At 33.4% G+C, this 22,997-nt stretch overlaps 1 protein-coding gene across 10 annotated transcripts in view; it reads left to right on the top strand.

The window, feature by feature from the left end:
* The window catches only part of NAALADL2 (N-acetylated alpha-linked acidic dipeptidase like 2), a 1,420,296-nt gene that overhangs the window by 1,225,325 nt on the left and 171,974 nt on the right, over nt 1-22,997 (top strand). For all 10 annotated transcript variants that reach the window (XM_021933744.2, XM_021933739.2, XM_021933741.2 and 7 more), the window contains one exon: nt 6,594-6,689. In XM_021933744.2, coding sequence (XP_021789436.1) covers nt 6,594-6,689 — 96 coding nt within the window. The remainder of the gene's footprint in view (nt 1-6,593; nt 6,690-22,997) is intronic.

Below are 22,997 nucleotides of genomic sequence, written 5' to 3'. Positions count from 1 at the left end.
ACATTGTAGAAGTAATCACTTGATTTTTTTCATGTTTTACTTTGTGTATTTGGGTAGAATGAACATTTCTAATATCTCTTCCAAGTCTAAGATAAGGATACTAAATCAATAGTGATAGAAGTACAGAAGTGCCTCGAATATTTTGAATAAAGCTAATGCTATAAACTTTCCTAGGACCTGAAAAGTGTAATATGAAACCGATTGTATCCAGAAAACAATGTGCTAATATTGTTCCACATTTGACCCTTGGATGGTTACACTTCTGTTTAAACTCCACATTACCTCAGATCTATATTACTTTGAATAGTGATGAGAATGTCATGTTTCAAAACTTATGGGTATTATTATCTTTTTCCTCAGTCCAGTATATTATGAATGTCAGTGCCATTCAAAGCTTGCTTGCAATGTTTTAATTTCATATATTAAGTTAAATTTAAGTATTGATGTGTATGCCTTCTGATTGCAGAAAAGAGAATATCGCAATGCGAGAGATGCACATGGGACTTTTTAGATTTAATTTTATTTAGTCTAAGCAAGGAGTTTTTGATGATATCATTTAAACTGTGCATAATGTTTTTGCTGCATATGGAGAGTAGATGAACGCTTGCAGGAAATTGGAACAAAAGGTGGGGAAATGATCTTTGTTAACATAAACACACAGAATCTTGGGATGTTAATAACTTTGTTCATAGAGAGGTTTCATGATACAGAAATGAAAGTGTGTGCTGTAGACTCGAATAAACCTGAGTTTGAACCCTAGGTCTACCATTTATTCATGTTATGACCTTGGGTTAGCACTGGAGCTCATTGGTTCTCATTTGTAAAGAGGGAGTAATAATAGTTTCTGCCTGATAGGTATGTCTGTTGATTAAACTAGGTGATATATGGAGAGTACTTATCCTGGTGCTGATACATGGAAAGCACTATAGTAATTCTAATCATCCCAGACCATGCATCTTTGAGTGCCAACTAAAGAGAAGGCATTGATTTTGTTCAGTTTAATTGCTACTAACCCTATGTGACAAAATGTTTTAAATTATTGTTTCTGAAAAACATGCAAAAGAGTTCATTTTGGTGTGGTTGTGAGTTGAAGTTTAGTTAACTCACTGTAGTCTAGAACTGAATTACACATGACCCTGGAATCTTTTCTTCTCCTCCATGTATGTGCTAACACTGAATTTCACCATATTTACATCCCACCCTCATTTCAATGTCTTTGTTTCTATTGGTTCATCTACTTACAATGGTTTTTCTGGGTAACTTTATTGAACTTTGAATTCCTTTTCCTGAAGACTATGACCCATTAATTTATCCCACATTTTTTTTTTTTTTGTATTTTTAAAATCTTTTCTCTTCTGAGTACTTTCTCTAGCATTAAAAATATGTCCACGTTGGCTGGGCGCAGTGGCTCACACCTGTAATGCCAGAACTTTGGGAGGCCAAGGCAGGAGGATCACGAGGTCAGGAGATCGAGACCATCCTGGCTAATACAGTGAAACACTGTCTCTAATAAAAATACAAAAAAAATAGCCAGGTGTTGTAGCGGGCGCCTGTAGTCCCAGCTACTTGGGAGGCTGAGGCAGGAGAATGGGGTGAACCCGGGAGGCGGACCTTGCAGTGAGCCGAGATCGCGCCACTGCACTCCAGCCTGGGCAGCAGAGCGAGACTCTGTCTCAAAAAAAAAAAAAAAAAAAAAATCCATGTCATCTTAAACACAGTGAATACACTTTTTGTTGATTCTTTAACTTTCTTTAGCTAGTAATCTATTTTTTAACTTTTCAAGATAATCTTAATTTCTAGAAAGAATAATGTAGTTCATAGTTAATGTCTCACTTCTCGTATTTACTCCTCACCTGATTTTATTCTGTATCCTGTTCTTGCAACTCCAGAGAATCTTCTCTGACAAAAGAAACCAGGGATCTCTGAAATGCCCCCTCTAAGGGATAATTTTCATCTTAATTTTATTGTATTTCCTTACATTCTTTTCTATATTGATTATTTATTCCCATTCTCTACTTTTTGACTCCCATGGAATAACAGTTACATGCTTCTCCATACACTTTTCTGATAATTCCATCTATAACATCTTCATAAGTTTTGCTTTTATGTTCCCACCTCTTAAGTATTGGTGACACTCAGATATCTTACCACTCAGAGATCTGTTCTACACTCAGTATACTTCTAAGTCTACATGTGTTTCACATTACATTTTAACTACCATGTATGTTTCTCAAATTATTGTTATATCTCCAGTTCAGAATTTGGTCTTGAACTTCAGACCAATATAGTCACACATCATCTAGATGATTTTTTTGAATGTCCCACAAACATCTCACCTCAAGTATTTAAGATTTTCTGCCCTAAACTCTCACATTTCTATAATTTCTAAATTAATTAAATATCAATCTATTTATTCTATCAAACAAGAATGGAACATAACAAGTTGATGTGTCTGAAGAGTCTCCTAGACAAACAGAAATGACCAACTGTAAACAGAGATCAGGATAAGAGATAGTGGTGGGGTGCTATGGATCTGAAGTTGGTAGGTAAAGCTAGAAAAGCAGGTAAATCTACCTACAGAGCCCGTGAAAATGAGACAGTTGAGGGTAGAATGCCTAGAAACAACATGAAGTTCCAAAAAATAAAATAAAATCAAGTTACAGGTAGAGAGTAATATATAAATTAAACACGAGGAAAGTCAAACCATGGAGTTCAGACAAAAGAGTTGAAAGATAAAGTGGGCTAGATATTGTTAAAAGTTACACAAATGACAGAAAAGTTAGGGACTGTGGATGGCAAAATTGATTTTTACACCATATCCTTGATAAACTTCTATTATCAATATCCGTTTTTCTGTAACATTCTTACTATGATCTTCAAGTGGTAGACATTCAGTATTCAGGTTTCCATATCTTGATTTACTTAAAAATTGCTTCATTTTGATATATCAATAAATTTTTCCAAACAAAAGCACTTTCTAAATTGTTATATATTGCTTTACTTTCCTTTGTCCATCTACAGATGTAAAATATTTTTGAACAGCCATGATTTATTGTCAATATAATAGCAACAGAAGACTTTCACAAAGCACATATTCTTATTTGTAATCTTTTCTTTATTTTTTACATTAAGCTGTATAAATACATGTTTATTAAACACAATTGTTATATTCATGTGTATATGAAAAAGAGTGGTATGTTGTCTTAACATTTTGAAATGAAGCGATATTTGGTTTTTACATGTCCAAATCCCATTAGATTAAACTCTGTGAGATTAAGGACCATGTACTACGTGTAGTGGAGCACCTGGCATACAGTATGTTAGCTGAGTATTTTTTAATAATAAAATAAATGAGGCACTAACAACAAAGAATGGTATGTCAAGAGATAAGTGAAGGAGCAAAAGAAAGAAAGGGATTACATTGGACTATAAGGAACATATTCAAAATTTAAATTAATATGTCCTCCCACTGAATAATTGAAAGTTCAATAAAAATGTTGTCAATTATAACTCCCAATGTATATCTTTATGGGATCCTTCAATTTGAGGCTTGCTGATACTTTATCTCTGCACTATTTATAAAGTTTTCTTTCTCCTGGTAAACTAGTAAGATAAAACTACTTATGAAGTTTATTTAAAACTACTAATGAGGCAAATTTTTAAGGATTTCAATTATTAATCATTAAATGAAAATGAATGCAATAAATTGTCCATGGCAAACTTTCAATAAAGTATATTCAAAGTTATCTCTATTTGAAAAAAAAAAAATATCTAAATGCAAACTGCATACTGTTTCTCATAGGATGATGGATTTCCTTTAGTTCAATATTCTACCATAATCAGACACTTTCTGTATAATATCCTTGACAAGTCTTTGTTGCTTACACTACTGTATTAGTCTGTTCTCATGCTGCTATGAAGACATGCCCGAGATTGGGTAATTTATAAATGAGAAAGGTTTAATTGACTCACAGTTCTGCATGCCTGAGGAGGCCCCAGCAAACTTATAATCACTTCAGAAGGTGAAGCAAACATGTCCTTCTTCACATGGCAGCAGGGAGAAGAAGCATGAGTGCCCAGTGAAGGAGGAAGCCATTTTTAGAACCATTAGATCTCCTGAGAACTAACTCACTCTCATAAGAACAGGATGGGGGAAATTGCCCCCATTATTCAGTTATCGCCACCTTGTCCCTCCCACAATATGTAGGGATTATGGGTGTTACAATTCAAGGTCAGAGTTGGGTGGGGACTCAACCAAACCATATTAGTTACCGTCAACAATACGACTGCCACAGCATCACTATGATATTTATTTTTTAGCAACACTAACAATTCCATTAACATAATGTCTCCTGTGTGACAGGCATTGGACAATTTACATCATCACTGGGAAGCATATATTATTACCCAGAGTTCTTAGATAAGGTAACTATTCCTTTGGCGAGTACGATACTTCAGATTGTTTAGTAGTAAAACTAAAATTTTAATCTATGTCTATGTTGACTGCCTAAAATCACTATCCCAAAATCCTTATTGATAACCAAAATTAAGTTTAGTAGGCTTATTGCATTAAGGGAGAATGTCACCTTAACAGAGGGCATTAGTTTGTTAGCTACTGTAACAAAACACCACAAACTGGGTAAATTAAACAACAGTAAAGTTGTTTTATTTGTTCATTGTCTCATTTTTCCAGGTTTTCTCAGAGTGGGTTCCTTCTAAGGGTTGTAAGAGAGAATCTATTCCATGTCTCTTGCCTAGATTCTGGTGATTTACTCCCAGTCTTTGGTGTTCCTTGGCTTGCAGACCCAAGACCCAGATCCCTGACTTCATGTTCCCATGGTGTTCTCCCTGTGTGTATGTCTGTCTCCCCTTTTTGCAAGGACACCAGTCAGATTGATTTAGAGACCCATGCTACTACAGTATGATCTTGTTGTATCTTAACTAGTTACATCTGCAATGACCCATTTCTGAATAAGGTCACATTCTGAAATACTGAGGGTTAGGATTTAAACATATTTGTGAAGTCCTAATCCCCAGTACTTAATTATGATATGTACATTTGACAACAACCTAACTCATTTTTTGAAGGAGACAGTTCAACTCATAACCCTGAGTTTTACCAGGTCCTCAAAATGGGGAAATTAAGACAGGACATTTATGATATTTTAAGCCTAAGCTGTATGAATTTTTTGGCGAGTCTTACAAAGTGGAATACTGGTTGGAACTGGGCAAAGTTTCTAACGAATTAGTTTGAGATTGGTGGACACAATGAGAAGAGGAACACAAAGCATGTTTTGATGAACAAGTGTTGATACATATGCTGCTTGGTTGATTCATAATCTTATCCAAAATTTGAATATGTGTTGGAGAGAGAAGTTAGGTTGCTTTTCTTGATCTCAGTATTGTTAAAAAATAAGCAGTGAATTACCTTGTCATAGAATTGTTTCATATATAGGGAAATGGAATTATGTTGGTTTCAGTCTTTATCTGTATAACTTCAAAGCCTGTGAACTACATCATTTTACCTTTCTCTTCCATCATTGATATATGCCACAGTACTCTGTAATGCTGTTGGATTGCTATACTAGTTCTAAAAAATTTAGCTTAACCTTCTTGCCCTGTTGCAAACATTGTTGGCATACATTGGGTTAAATCTGTCTTCCTTATGAAACTCTTCAGAAAATTGTCTATCTATCTATTTGTCTATCTATCTATTATCTTTCTATTTATCCATCTTATCTATCTATCTATGTTATCTATCTATCTATCTGTGATCTATCTGTCTATTCGTACACATATATTGTATCCAAAGTCTTCTGTTTTCTACACAAATAATCTAGTTTCTTCAGGTTTTCAAAAAAAGAGAGTTATATTTATATTGTGAACAATAATCATTTTGTATCACCCTGATAATGTTGGTAACTCCAGCAATATTATTTTAGATAGTAACATTATCAGCAACCCATGTCTTCTTGCATTCTGAAACTTGGCTTCATTTGCAAGTACAAAATGAATTAGAGTGTCTCTGATGTGTTTCAACCATCTTAACACTAGAGTTGATACAGTGTATCACCACTTCATTGGCAACATATAAAGCCATGCGGCAGTTCTACCAAAAATATATATTACTATTGTTTTGAAGTTCGTTTGGCAGTATCTAAAATATCATGCACTCTCTGCCTTGGCATTTCTATGTAATCATGTTTAGGAAAAACATTCCATTCCTCCAGTTGTAAAACATACAATATATAAAATAGAGATGGGATTTCAGAAATGGGTTTTATAGTCAAGATATTACCAATAAGTCTGCATTTGAAAAAAAAGGTAGAGAGAATGTCAAGATTTTTTTTTTTTTTTTTGGCAAAAAAATATTTTTTGGTAAATACATATAATGTCAAAAGTTATAGAATTCTACTCATTTTAATTTATAAATATTCTGTGATGGGTAATTAGATCAGGAGAATGAAATCCAGCAATCAACAGAAACCTTAAGACAATTTAGAGTCCTTTTTAATCTTTAAAGAAAATCCAATAAACACTTGAAAAACAAAATCGATGAAGAGTTTAAATGTTTCTTTTTTGATTTGCTGCAGGGTCCAAGTTTTCTCTCCGAGGCCCTTTTTTCTACACGAGCAACAAAAATTGAAGAAATGGATCCGTCTTTCAACCTTCATGAAACCATTACTAAGGTAGGGGAGAAATGCATTCATAAATAGGTGGGAAATATTTGTTCTTCTTTATTGGTAGATGGAGTAAAGGAACATAACCAATCAAGAGAAATCACTTTAGATTATGGGGAAATACAAAATGGACCTCTGCATTTTTCTGTCTTCAATAGTTTGTTTAAATAGTTAAGGTACATTTTTATGATACTTTTTAGTTGCAGAAAAAAGGCTACTTTTTAAAATGAAAAAGACTGCATTTATAATAGGAAAGTCTTCTACTGTATGGCAATCATACTTATATTTTTGACATACAGATGTCCCCCAACTTGTAATGGCTCAACTTTCTATTTTTTGACTTTATGGTGGTTCAAAAGCACTACGCATTTAGTAGAAATACTACATCAAGTACCCGTACAACCATTTTGTTCTTCACTTTCAGTGCCATATTTGATAAATTACATGAGATGTTCAAGACTTTTTTCCATAAAATACGCTTTGTGTTAAATTTTGTACAATTGTAGGCTAATATAAATGTCTGAGTGTATTTAAGATAGGCTAAGCAAAGATACAATGTTCAGCAGGTTAGTTGTATTAAATTCATTTTCAACATATATTTTCATGGACATAACCCCATCATAAGTTGTGAAACGTCTGTGTTTTTATAGAAGTGAGTGAATTATATAAAGAAAATTAAAATTCACAGTATGGAGCAAATAAGTTTAATGTTCCTGACATCACATGACATCATATGGATTTTTACATTTACCAATTATTTATTTAACCTGTCATCACCTGCCTTTTGGGGATAGCCTTTGTAGAGAATACTGACATTTTAGTACCATTAAAATAATCTAAATATATATGGATTATTTATATTTTTATATTTATGTATGGATTATTTATATATATATATGCTTTCTTGAAGGGTTGAATCATTCTTAAATTTTAGTGAAACTTTATGTAGCTGTCTTTTTCTTTTAAAAAGAGGAAATATGGTAAAGCAAATGGAGTGAGCATCAATAGAATGAGCTCGGAATACAAAGACTAAAGCCTGTGTCTGTCTTTGACTCTGAAGAGCCGTGTGAATTTATTTTTTTCCAAACCTTTAAAATGAGAGGAGTTCGAATTACATTTTACTTAAAATTATTCTAAGCTCAAAATATCTAAATCTTAGCTATACATTTATTATGTTTGGCAAAATCACCTAACAGGAAGCCTATTCCAGCTCTTTATTTAGTTTTTAGTATCTCCCTCCTTTGATCATATATTTTTTTGTATGTAGCAGGATAGAAGTGCCCCCAAAACACCTCCTTAGTATTCAAAATCTTAACTGTATTTCTAATACTTGGAGATTTTATATATATATACACACATATATATACACACACACACATATACACACATATAAACATGTATTAATGAATATATAGTTTAGTGAATTCATATATATTCATAAACATATATGATCTATTTCTAATTCTTAGAGATTTTATATACATATGTATATATACAGACACACATAAACATTCACAAATGGATATATATTTTTATGAATTCATATACATTCCTATACATATATATGAATATATATTTACATGAATTCAAATACAATGAATATATATATATATTTGTTCACATACTCTAGACACTCAGAGTCTACATTTATTTATTTTTAAGCAAAGCATTAAAAGCATTAAATTTTAGGGCAATGAAATAGTAATATTTTCTCCATTTTTTTTCTGCTTTTGTGTGAATCAGTACAATCAAGGATTTTTGTGGAAGGGATAATTTCAGGCAATGTTGACAGGAGACATACAATGAAATGATGGTGTCTAGCATCAGAAATCCTCAGCCAGAGAAAAAGCTAGGCTTTTCATTTCAGAGGTATAAACATGTACTGATCCTCAGTGCCTGAAGTCTTGGCCACACTAAAGAATTTCAACTCCTGAGAACATGTTGGGAAGCAAGAATTGGTCAAAAATGGAGTAAAGGGGCACAGAACACATCCCAAACATATGCAATTGTTCTTTTTTAATTAGTGTGAAACAGACAGAAAGTTAGAGGTCATTAGAGAGAAGTTGACAAATTTGTTCACAGATATTGGAATATATTTTACGTGTGTTTTCAAATATGTTTTATGTGTGAACAGATAGTTATTAACCCATTAAGTGGATGTTGGAAAGAATTATATGTCCAAGAGAAGATAAAACCTGCTTAAGTTCAGAAGCAAGAGTTCCATGAGTTTTTTTAATGATGACAAATAACTTACCCAGTGTTGATTCTGTTTCCTCATTCATCATGTCTACCTGCACTCATGTTGGAAACATTAGTCAAGGAATAAAATTGTGCTTCACAAGTTCAGTCTTATTTCACCAATAGCAGAACTGAGAAACCATAACATGAAGTAATTAATAGATACTTCATTTTAATGTCAAGTTTTATCAACAGCAAAATGAAATATATAGAGGGGTTGAATAGAGTACCTGAGCAGAAAATATGGGGTGTGGTTTTAGTTTTATCTTAGCTACAAAATTGTTATTCTATTTAGAACTTTGTTTTATTTTCTATGACAAAAAGGAGTACACTCATAATGCCCTTCCTCACTAGGATTCTGTGAGGTTGAAATAGATGATGTATACATTTTCTCTAGAAACAAAGTGTGTATTTAATTCAGTATTACTATTAACTCATTAAAAAAAAACTAGTATTAAAATCTTTCAAGTAGGCCCTTATCTGCATTTTCTGAATTTTGTTTTTAGTATTATATATATGTGGATAATATAGATATAAAAACATAACCATACTAATTTTAAATGCTAAGAGTACACTAGGTTAGTGTGTACAAATAGAATATGAATTTTAATTTATGAAGAGTTGAGGCCTTTAGAGTACTTTTTTTCACTAAGGACAAATGATATTTTTATCAACGTATCACAACATATCACAGGTATAGTATGCTTCTATTCTGAATAATAGTGTGATATATAAATAACACTCAGTTTTGAAATTTAAAAACCGATCTAGGTATACATTCTCAGTTATAAATTATGACAAAATCAATTTTCACAAAAATATGAAAAACATTTGATAAAATTATGAAGCACAATTATTACTAGTATTATGCCAATGTTAAAGCATTTTCAAGAAACTAGAAGTAATTGAAATTCTGAAGATACTACTTTTTATTTCTCCCAATAAAAGTTTGTATTTGATATAGTATCATAGCACAATCACGTATTTTATATTACCTAATTAATTAAAAATAAACATAAACAAATCTAATATAAATATAAACGTGTAATACAGCTATTATCCTCTTCCAATGAGTAACTCTTTTTCTTCTAGACTTTGCTATAGATTAAAAGTATGATTTCATGCCAAATTAAATTTTAATTTCTACATATCAGGAAGTTAATAATTTATAAATAGGGTTTTGCTGAATTTAAACAATATTTTATTGTATTTTATCATTTGTATAAATTTATGGGGTAGAAGTGCAATTTTGTGACATGAACAGATCTCATAGTGGTTTGGTTAGGGCATTTAGAGTATTTATCTCCCGAGTGACATACATTAAGCGATAAAATAAATAAACCATATTCATACATGGGATGTGAACGGTGAGTCCTTGAAAGTAGCTGTTCACTGTTTTCCTGCAGTTCTTTTTTTTTTTTTTTAAACAAAGTTTGAATTTCTGTTGGCATTTGTCTTTTTGATATAGAGCATGAAACCCAAGAAAGTAATGAATGAGGCTCAATGTTGATGCCAATAGGTGTAATTCATCATGGCTTCAATGACAGTCCGGTGGTACAGTATAAAGCTGCTGAAGGGTAACACATGTTGCATCAGTGTTGAAGATGTTTTTCTTATCTCCTATAATTACATTAAAATTATCATAGAAATGGAACTAATTCCTTCATTGACTAAACCTAAACATGAATTAAATGCCAATGTAAATCCTAGGTGCTTAATCCTTTAATAAGTGAATAAAAATGGCCATGTTTCATGTTTTAAAGTAGGCTTATTTCTCCTTCCACATCTAGGAATTTTCTAGTTATGTTTCTAAAGTTTCAACATTTAGATCCTAAATTGTTCTTAGCAATCTATACATTCTAATTATCTACTATAGTCCCAACATTCAGCAAGACACTTGGAATACCCAAATGGTTACTACACAGGAGAGATCTAAGAGAATAAACAAGGTAAATAAATCATTTTAATTAATTATGTTGTACTAAAAGAGATGATAGTAATGTGGACAAAATATAGGAGGAAAGAAGATGGAGCTTTTGCCTCCAGTATGGTTTGGGTCTGTGTCCCCACCCAAATCTCATGTCAAATTGTAATTCCCAGGTGTTGCAGGAGTGGCCTAGTGGGAGGTAATTGAATCATGGGGGCAGACTTCCCCCTTATTGTTCTCATGATAGTGGATGAGTTCTCACAATATCTGGTGGTTTAAAATTGTGTAGCAGTTCCCCCTTCTCTCTCTCTCTCTCTCTGTCCTACTCCCCCATGGTAAGATACACTTGCTTCCCTTTCCCCTTCTGACATGATTGTAAGTTTCCTGAGGCCTTCTAGCCATGCTTCCTGTACAGCCTTGGAACTGTGAATCAATTAAAACTCTTTTCTTCATAAATTACCCAGTCTCAGGTAGTTCTTTATAGCAGTCTCACAATGGACTAATACAGCCTCTGACTAGGAGATCTGAGGAATTCACCAGAGAAGTGACATTTTAAGAATTTAAAGAATTTCAACTTGATCTTAATGTCAATGAGTTTCTTTTGACAGTGCTTTAAAGATCAGGTTGTTTATGAGAGTGTGTGAAAAATAGTGATATGTATTTGGAAAACAGAAGACAGATTTTTGAGACAGGTTTAAGATTGAAGGACAGGATGTATGATATAGGAGACATGAAATAGAGTGAAGAGTCAAAGATAATTTTAATAGTTCTATCTTAAAAGTTGACATTATTGCATAATTATTAATTCAATTAGGGGCTGGTTTGGAGAAAGTGATGATGACTTTGACATTGGATATGTGGAGTTTTGTAGCGCTACAGAGCACCTAGTCAGATACATCAAGAAGGCTGTTGAATATGGGGTTGTAGCTGAGAAAGAAGTAGGGTCTATAAATGCACTGTCATGTATAGTAACCACTAGTCACATGTGGATTTAAATGAAAAATAATTAGATTAAATAAGAGTCAAAGTTCAATTTCTCAGTAGCATTAGCCATAATTCACATGCTTAGTGATCATGTATAATAGTGGCTACTGTATTTGACAGCACAAGTTACAGAAAATTTCCATCATGACTGATAATGTAGATGATGTTACCTTAGCAACATTGGTCCAGATAAGGAAGAGTAAAATGAGGCTAAAAGACCCAAGATAGAGTGGTTCATGTAATCCTCGAGAAAGAAATATTATAAGGAGAAAATGTTCAAAAGAGTGTTCACCCAATCAACTGCTCACTCATTATAACTTTTGAACCATTTTTTTAGAATTCTTGTTTTCCACTTCATCTATGCCCAATCCTCAGATCTTTGCTCTTCTCAGTAAAAAGCTCCACATGGTTTGTTCCTCATTACTTTAGTCTACTTTTAACAGATGCAATATCCTGTATTTATTTTGTTTTTGGATTTAATATATTTTATTAGCACTTTCTTGCTAAAATACTGTCCCTAATAAACACTCAATTAATGATAATTGATAAGTTGTATTAAAACAAATAAAACAAAATACTGTAGCTACATTTAGAAGAAAAATACTTTAAAAATCAAATGTGAATATAGGGCACTTGGAGTGCCAGAAGAAGCTCTATCTATTATATTTGGGATAGGTAGTACCTTTTATCTGGCACCTCAAATGCTGTATAGTATATATAAAAATCTCTGAATATGAATGGTACATCTAGTGAAACAAAAATGCCCTGATCTGTGTGGTACCATGGAAACCAGCAAATGACCTAATTCTGCTTGTAAGTTTCCTCAAGAAATACCAGTTTACTTGTCCTTTCATTACTTTTCTCATGTTCAGAAAAAAAAAAAAAAAATCCTTATTTTTCAATGGTATAGATTATGTAAGATTAATGATATAGGGTTTTCAAAAGATCCTGCTTACATATTACAAAAACAGGAAGAAATAGATACACGTTTCTTCCTGTTTTTGTATATGTAAAGAGGATCTTTGAGTAAAATTATTTGGGTATTACAATATGACAAAGAAAAAGTAGTAGGAATACTATGGTATTGGTTTTTATTATATATGTTAAGAAGTGTCAGAGTGATATTAAATTTCAGAATAAGAAAATATTTGTGTAAAGCCTGGATATCAAGGTAATTTTTATAGAGTTTGAATTCTAGCAATAGAGTTATAGTTTCCCTTACTTTATAGCTATAAATTTTAACTCAGTTTTGCAGTGGTGTGAATAAAGGTTAATAGTGGGGTCATCAATGATTTAAAAATTTAAATAATTTTAATTGTTAACCATTTCTGTAAATATTAATTCCATTTGGTTGTCAATTGTCCTTTAGAATCAATTAACCTTGGTCACTTTCATTAATAGATTTATATTTGCTAACATACTATTCTAAATACATGACTTGCAAAATATAAATCTGAATTGTTTTAAAATGTCATGTTTAAAACATGTTTGTACCAGTTGTTATAATATTCTTAAGATTCTTGGAGCATGGTAACTGAAAACTTAAAATAATCTACTCATTTTATAACTATAGAATAAAGAGGCAGACTAAACTGAAAAAAAATTCTCTTGAGATGCCATTCTAAGATACAGCCTTTAAAACTATATCTCAGTAGCATTTTATAAAGTAAAAGAAAAAGAAAGATCCCAAATACCTTGTATTTAGTTTTTTGAGTTTCAAAAATGTTAATCAAACTAATGGAATTCCTGGTACAGTTTTTTAAATGCTTAGAAAACTTGGCTATAATTTTTTATCTGAATGAGCAAATCTGTCTTCCAGGTATGTCTAATGTTGATAAATTGTTTGAATAAAATATGAAAATATTGTATTCTATTTAAGAAAACAAGTTTAAGGATATTCTAATCTGTGTATTTGTACATTTGAGGTAATTCTGAAGCTATGGATTTAGAGCTCTTTTTAAAAAAATTCAATTTTTTCCTGTGATATCAAATTATTGTTACTACATGCAAAATGTGTCCGTAGAGATTTGTACTTTTAGTTTTCATGACATGAGCTAAAACAAAAAAATCCCAAATATGTATTTTCAATGCAAAGATTGTACTTTGTAATAAAGGCTGTTGGTTGGAAGTACTCAAGGGAGATAGTAGCATATTAAAACCAACCCCTTACACTTTGAAGAGGAAATAATATAGGTGTGTGTATTTTCCTCATAAGTGCATAATTAAACTTAATATGTTCATTTACTGAAATTGGAGATTGTGCCAACTGTATTTTCTCTTGCCTAGAGAGGTTTGGTTTATTATTTTTCATTATGCTGAACAAATATAATTTGTAAAGACATGTCTTATACTATCAGTTTCTCTTTTGCCTTTTTGTTTTTATTACTCAAAAGTCAATTATTACACAATATGTGATTGTCAAATTTTGGCTCAATTTTTAAACAGAAGTTAATCATCAAAGTAAATACTTCACAAATTCATCAAAAGCTACCCTATATTAATTGTTATTAGCACTGATTAAGATAGGAAAAGAAGGCTGCTATTATTTGAGCATTCTTTTAAAAAATCTTATAAATGCATAAAGACTGATTTTGACATGTATTTGTTACAGAATCTAAACATATTACTTGTATAAATCAGAATAGAAAGTTCTTTCATCACCTATAATTAGTGTGACAATTTTTTAAAGGCACAATGAAACTATTTTAATAAGTTTTCATGTTTAATTCAGGAAGTGGTAGTCTCATTCCATAAAGTAACATTTCTGGTGATAGTTGAATTTTGTGTACTCTAAATATAAGTCTTTCTTTCTTATTTTAGGGATCTGTCAATAAGTTGAAACTGAATTTCACATTTCCGTGTTAATTTCTGCATTTTTTCCTCACTTTCAAGAGGAGACTCTACCTTTCCATATAATTCTTGAGTAATACCATTCTCATGGTGCTGTAGAAGTACAGAGACAAAGGGCAGAATACTGAACGCGTAACAGAATAACTCTAGGTCGACAGATCAAATGTCCCTCCAAAAATGTGTTTAAACAAGCTTTCTGTATAATAAAAAGATTTAAAAGCTCCAGACAATATATTCAAAAAATCAAATGTAACACAGCATAACAGAAGAATTTGGGAAGATTTTGGAACCTGTTATGACAGAGTTTAATGTTGATATTAAAGTGTCCTGGAGAGAGTACTTACTGTCCCCATGAACAATTATAATAAAAAATTCCCCTACATGCACACACACACGCACATACACACACATATGATATGGACTAATTAATGGCTCCGATTTTCAGTGCTAATCACGCTAATCAATCTTAGTGTTGATCCTTGGAAAATGCTGAATTGTGTGTGTGTGTGTGTGTGTGTGTCCGTGTGTGTCTGTGTGTGTGTTTGCCCTCTTGGTAGACCTCTGCATATAATGACCCTGAGTCACTCATCCTCAATATATCACCTTAGACTGCCACTAAAAGTTGATTGGTTTTGACAGATGAGAAAAACCCATTTGCCAATCTGGATCTAAAATGCTCATCAGTTATACTTTTTACCTTGAAAGAGGTGGGTTACCCTTAGAAATGTCAAGGAATCGGCTGGCCATGGTGGCTCACGCTTGTAATCCCAGAAATTTAGAAGCCTGAGGCAGGCGGATCGCCTGAGGTCAGGAGTTCGAGACCAGCCTGGCCAATATGGTGAAACCCTGTCTCTACTAAAAATACGAAAATTAGCCAGATGTGGTGATGGGTGCCTGTAATCCCAGTACATGGGAGGTTGAGGCAGGAAAATCACTTGAACCTGGGAAATGGAGGTTGCAGTGAGCCAAGATCACACCACTACACTCCAGTTTTGGTGACAGAGCAAGAAAAAAAAAAAAAAAAAAAAAAAAAAAAAAAAAGAAGGAAGAAAGAAAGAAAGAAAAAAAACTTCTAGGAATCACTGATTTAAGAAACCCCACTAATGTGACGAGCTCTGTAAGCACGTGTACTAGCTAATACACAACTGATTTTTTGGATAGTACTTTACATTCAAAATATAAGACACTATAAAAAATATAAAATATTTTAAGACACAGTTTCTTTTTGTATTTTAAGGGTTAATATTCTTGTCAATGCCAGAAACATTTGAATGCATACCGTGTATAGCGGGATATTTAAATCTTTGATTTAATTCATTACTCAAGATCTTCTTGTTGAAAAGATTTTGTTGAGAACAAGTGGTCATTAATTCACTTACAGTTATCACTATTTCTCCATTTGAACATTTGATCCAGCTTTTAACCAATAACCCATAATTGCCAATGTAATGAAATAAGCATACAGATATTGTGACACTATGCACTTTAAATATTCTTCAACTTTGCTGTCAGCATTTACGCATGCCCCAATTTGATTTCTCATATTCTAGTCTGAGATATACTTGTCAGTGTTTGATATATGGCATAGCTATCAGTGATTGGTCTATCAAATAAAAGTCTCAAATTTTTATTTCAGCAATAGTTTAGAAGAGCTTCTCTTCTAAAATTTTTCTTTGTCATACACAGACAAAAGCAAAGATGTTGATATTTGATCTAACAGTTGCTATTGTTTGGTTTGTTTGACCCATACAAACCTCATGTTGAAATTGATGCCCAATGTTGGAGGTGGGGCTTCAAGGGAGGTGTTTGGATCATGGGGGGGGATCCCTCATAAATGGCTGGGTATCATTCTCAAAGAAATAAGTGAGTTCCCACTGGAGTTGGTTATTAACAATAGCCTGGCACCTCCCCAGCCCCCTCTTGCTCTCTGGCTTGCTCTCACCATGTGATCTCTGCACATGCTGTCTGCCCTTTGCCTTCTTTCATGAGTGGAAGCAGCCTGAGGCTGTCATCTGAAGCAGATGCTAGTGCTATGCTTCTTGTACAATCTGCAAAACCGCGAGCCAAATAAATAATATAAATTTATTTTCTTTATAAATTTCCCAGACTCCAGTACTTCTTTGTAGCAAAACAGACTAAGAGCAATTAAATACGCACTTTTGCTTAGGTGCTTGAATTGGTAGTAATAATGAATTTTATGGACTTTGGAATTGAAATATCAGAGATACATATTTAGGGACCTATAGATATATTACATTAGTTGCTATATGGCTCAGTTATTAACATCAAATGTAATATGTAAAGAATGGAGGCAGGGATAAAGGAAATGTGTGACATTTGGAATAATTTTAAAAAGAACAATATGTACCAGATAATTTAAGAATATGTGACAAACATGAAGGTTTGTAAAATACATGAATAAACAAAGCATTTGAACAATTAGTGTGTTATTGTTAGCTCAAATCATAAGAAATTGTATCTAACTTCAATAAATAAGCATTAACCACAACTCCTGAATGCCAATCAGTTTATATGCCATAGAGATATTTATTCGATCCACGTAACTGATTTCCACAGCAAAGGAAATGAAAGAGGGTTTCTGTGATTCCTTTTCACCTTTTCTTATCCACTTATTTCTTCAGAGAAGATTCAGATAGGAGACTCAGATGTTCTTACTAAAATGGTAGACCATTCAGTTTATTCACATCCTTCAGAGGGCCCTAGGGACAACCATGCTGCCACTTCCGGGGATTTTCCTGATGTCAGCGAGTTCATTGTGAAATCAACCTATTTGACTCCAAGTTTCATTCAGAAAATACGGTCACAGTGCCTAGACCTTGTGTCTTAAGTTTTAAGAGTTGGCCCAAGATGACTGTATTCTCTCAATTGGCAACATGGATTGCACAGGTATAGCTTCTTTCAGTACTGGTTATTAGGATCCAAATGCATGAGCTTTTTATATAGCTACTATTATGATTAAATTCAAAATATTTTACTTTAAAAACAAAGTACTTAGGCAGCTTTGTAATGAATTGTAGTTGTTCTTGTGTGTACTTTACTTCCTTTAATAGATTACAGTTTCTGTAGTGAAATGTATCCCTTCTTGTCCATCTTTATATGTCCCAACATGCCTAACAGTGACTTTCACTAATCAGCCATATTAATGACTTGTGATATGTCTTACTATGTAAGTGGAATCTCTTCCTTTGAAGATCTCTTGATTGGCAGGTGCTTTGTCCCCTTTTCAGCGACACCGTAAAGCATCATGTTTGCCCTAATGTTGCTGGGGTTGAGAGTCACAGTTAAGTAACAGGAATTAAGAACTTCACGGATCTTCTCTAGCAAACAGTTCCACCTGTTAACTAATCACTTCACTTGTCCATACTGGTTTATCTACTGAACTAGTTTCTGCCAACAGCAGTTTTTTTTTCAAAAATGTTATTCTTAAACGTAATCTATTTTTAAGTATACAGAGAATAGTGAACACTTTTGTGGTTGATACAGTAAGTTTTCTCCACACATTTAGCTTGCTTTTTTATTTAGAAAAATCACTTATTGGATATATTTAAAGTCCTCTCAGTTTAAAATCTTGAATAGGAACATTTTCTATGGTTACAGTGGGTATTTTAAACACCCCCCGCTCCTGCCCAGTTTGGAAGAACAAAGCTAAGAAAGACCAAGAAATTATAGTTCATTGTATCTGCTTGTAGAGTTTAGTAATCTTGGCTAATTTCTCACTCAGTGGAAGAGGGGTGTGAAGACAGTTGGATATGCCAGAATGGATACACTAAAAGACTGGGAACATGAGACCAAGTAGTTAGTGCATGAACTAGAGATTGAAGAGAATCTTGGAAAGCAGAGATGCTTCAGAATAGAAAGTTTAAAAATGTGATTTGTATGTCAGATTACTTTAATAAATAATAAAAATATTTTACAACAAAGACAGGTTTTGCTTTTTTGTAACAATATGAACTTCATTAAACCTCTCTAGATTACATTTTTTCTTTCAGTTAAATAGTAGGATTCATTCTTCCTGTGGATTACCCATAGATGAACAACAAAGAATAATTAGTATACTATTAATAAGAGAAAGGTGACAGGCCACAAATGATACAGAAAAGTGATTTAAGCAAGAGAGACAATGTCGCTTATATTAATTTATCAGCACCTTTAATTGTGAAGAAGTGTCAATATTCATTGGTGTCTTTTTCCCCTCATGTTACAAATTTAAATGAGGAGAAAAGAACTAATATTTATTGATAATATATGTGTTCTCACTTTATCCTCATAATAATCCTATGAAGAAAATATTTTTATTCTCCTTGTACAGAGAGGTGAGATATGCATAGATTACAAATGATTGGTTCTAATTCCCAGGAAGCATCATTATTTTACTCCACAATGCCTTTTTCATAAATATTTATTTATAGTATATAGAAAAACTCTCTTTATTCACAATAGCATTAACTGTCTTACCTCTCATTCATTTGAAGAATATATTTATTCTGTCACACAATCAATGTTTAATACACATGAGTGTATATGCATATCATGTTCTAATTAATGATAATGCAATGTTTAACAAGAGATGTATGTTATTTTTGATATTAAAAAAATTTAAAATCAGCATTTTTTCATGTGTCTGTTGGCTGTATGAATGTCTTCTTTTGAGAAATGTCTGTTCATATCCTTTGCCCACTTTTTGATGGGGTTGTTTGTTTTTTTCTTGTAAATTTGTTTGAGTTCTTTATAGGTTCTGGATATTAGCCCTTTGTCAGATGAGTAGATTGCAAAAATTTTCTCCCATTCCGTAGGTTGCCTGTTCACTCTGTTGGTAGTTTCTTTTGCTGTGCAGAAGCTCTTTAGTTTAATGAGATCCCATTTGTTAATTTTGGCTTTTGCTGCCATTGCTTTTGGTGTTTTAGACATGAAGTCTTTGCCCATGCCTATGTCCTGAATGGTAATACCTAGGTTTTCTTCTAGGGTTTTTATGGTTTTAGGTCTAACATTTAAGTCTCTAATCCATCTTGAATTATTTTTCGTATAAGGAGTAAGGAAAGGATCCAGTTTCAGCTTTCTACTTATGGCTAGCCAATTTTCCCAGCACCATTTATTAAACAGGGAATCCTTTCCCCATTTCTTGTTTCTCTCGGGTTTGTCAAAGATCAGATGGCTGCAGATGTGTGGTATTATTTCTGAGGACTCTGTTCTGTTCCATTGGTCTATATCTCTGTTTTGGTACCAGTACCATGCTGTTTTGGTTACTGTAGCCTTGTAGTGTAGTTTGAAGTCAGGTAGCATGATGCCTCCAGCTTTGTTCTTTTGACTTAGGATTGTCTTGGAGATGCGGGTCCTTTTTTGGTTCCATATGAACTTTAAAGCAGTTTTTTCCAATTCTGTGAAGAAACTCATTGGTAGCTTGATGGGGATGGCATTGAATCTATAAATAACCTTGGGCAGTATGGCCATTTTCACGATATTGATTCTTCCTATCCATGAGCATGGTATGTTCTTCCATTTGTTTGTGTCCTCTTTTATTTCACTGAGCAGTGGTTTGTAGTTCTCCTTGAAGAGGTCCTTTACATCCCTTGTAAGTTGGCAGACATTTCTCAAAAGAAGACGTTCATACAGCCAACAGACACATGAAAAAATGATCATCATCACTGGCCATCAGAGAAATGCAAATCAAAACCACAATGAGATACCATCTCACACCAGTTAGAATGGCAATCATTAAAAAGTCAGGAAACAACAGGTGCTGGAGAGGATGTGGAGAAATAGGAACACTTTTACACTGTTGGTGGGATTGTAAACTAGTTCAACCATTATGGAAAACAGCATGGCAATTCCTCAAGGATCTAGAACTAGATGTACCATATGACCCAGCCATCCCATTACTGGGTATATACCCAACGGATTATAAATCATGCTGCTATAAAGACACATGCACAGGTATGTTTATTGCAGCACTATTCACAATAGCAAAGACTTGGACTCAACCCAAATGTCCATCAGTGTCAGACTGGATTAAGAAAATGTGGCACGTATACACCATGGAATACTATGCAGCCATAAAAAAGGATGAGTTTGTGTCCTTTGTAGGGACACGGATGCAGCTGGAAACCATCATTCTTAGCAAACTATCACAAGAACAGAAAACCAAACACCGCCATGTTCTCACTCATAGGTGGGAACTGAACAATGAGATCACCTGGACTCGGGAAGGGGAACATCACACACCAGGGCCTATCATGGGGGAGGGGGGGAGGGATTGCATTGGGAGTTATATCTGATGTAAATGATGAGTAGTTGGGTGCTGACGAGTTGATGGGTGCAGCACAGCAACATGGCACAAGTATACATATGTAACAAACCTGCACGTTATGCACATGTACCCTAGAACTTAAAGTATAATAATAATAATAATAATAAAATTTAAAATCATATGGAAAATGCAGACAACCAGGAAAATTACAATATGATTTAATTTATGTCTCAATAAGCATTGCAAAGGCTCTTAAATAATAGGAACAGAGAGAGCCAATACATAGATTCATCACTGAATTGTCTATTTCGATAGGCAACTGCTTTCTCAATTCCTAGCAAATGACTGAGAAGTCCTATGAAAGTCAGGGTTAAAAAAAGGTATGCATTTATCCGTTGGCTCCTGTACCTCATTGCTCAAATGTTCAAATGTGACCCTTCTCTGACTTCATCTTCCATTTCTTGTTTCCTCTTACCTCATGACTAGCTTTCTCTAGAACACTCTCCCTTTGAATATGCATGTGGCTCACTCCTAGGCTTCTGGCAGGTCTCCATTAAAATGCCACTTTGTCTCTCAAGCCTTTCCTGGAGATGCTCTTTAAAGTAGACCCTCCCTCATCCCTACTTTCTCATTCAACTTTTTCTTCAAAGGTCTTACTTTTTGAAAATTGTAAAATTATTTATTTTTTCCTTTCTTCCTCTTCTCTCTTTGTTTTCTTTCCCTTTTCCCTTCCTTCAGGTTTTTGTTTTGTTTTGTTTTGTTTTGTCTTGCATCCACTAGAATATAAGTTCCTTGAGGGCAGGGACTACGTCTGTGTGTTTCTAAGTTTTATCTTCAGAGGCTGACTCATAGTTGGTGCTCAGTAATTATTTGTTGAACAAATCACTAAAGAGCAATTTAAAGCATAGCATGGGAATAAACAAAAACAATGTGATTGCTTCCTCTCAATGCAAGTCTCCTTATCTACTCCAACCGTGATATATTGACCATTTTGCATAAAAGTAAACATGAGGAACATGTCATTTCCTCACCAGTTTCACATTTGTCTTCTCAGAGTACATGCACTTACATTCTGATTCCATACCCAACATAGGCACTCTCTTTCTCAGGCTAAATTTTCCTACTTATAGCTATTTTGTAGGTTATTCAAAATTATGAATTAAGTAAGAAAGGATGAAAATAAATATTATTCCCATAAGAAATCAAATTTAAGCATAAAAAGTATACTTGTTTTCATGATTCAAATGCCAGGTATACTAGTTACCAATACATACCATTAAAAATGAAACTATATGCTATAATTTTTTTTTGGAAATTGCTTCATGTGCACAAAAGAAAGTATACAACACATTTATGTCTTAGAGAATGATCATAAACTGAATTGCCATATTACCACAATCCAGGTAAAGAAACAGAACAATGCCAGTCCCTTAAAAGACCCCTCCCTGGGTGTCTCTTCTCAATCACCATTCCGAATCTTTATAAAAGGGATAACTATGTGTTTAGTTTTCTGAGAGTCCTTTGTTTGCATTTTTAAATGTTTTCATCTCTATATGCATCCTTAAACTATATTTTTAGGTCTCCCCATTTTCTAACTTCTAAAACAGAATTAGAGGGTATGCATGCTTTTGTGCTTTTTTTTTTCATTCTGTAAGATTTACACTTGGCCGGGCACAGTGAGTTGGGCCTGTAATCCCAGCACCTTGGGAGACTGATGTGGGTGGATCAGGAGGTCAGGAATTTGAGACCAACCTGACCAATATGGTGAAACCCTGTCTCTACTAAAAATGCAAAAATTAGCCAGGCATGGTAGTGTGCATCTGTAATCCCAGCTACTTGGGAGACTGAAGCAGGAGAATCACTTGAACCCGTGAATCAGAGATTACAGTGAGCTGAGATTGTGTCAATGCACTCCAGTCTAGGAGACAGCATGAGACTCTGTCTCAAAAAACAAATAAATAAATAAAATAAAAAATAAAAAAGATTTACTCCTGTCCATAAAACTTTCAGATTCAAGAATGTAAAATAATGCTTTTATTGATTACTCAAGATC

This window comes from Papio anubis, chromosome 2 (assembly GCF_008728515.1).
Source record: "Papio anubis isolate 15944 chromosome 2, Panubis1.0, whole genome shotgun sequence".
Lineage (NCBI taxonomy): Eukaryota > Metazoa > Chordata > Mammalia > Primates > Cercopithecidae > Papio > Papio anubis.
Note: the sequence above shows the minus strand (reverse complement) of the source record. Positions and strands in the feature narration are given on the sequence as shown.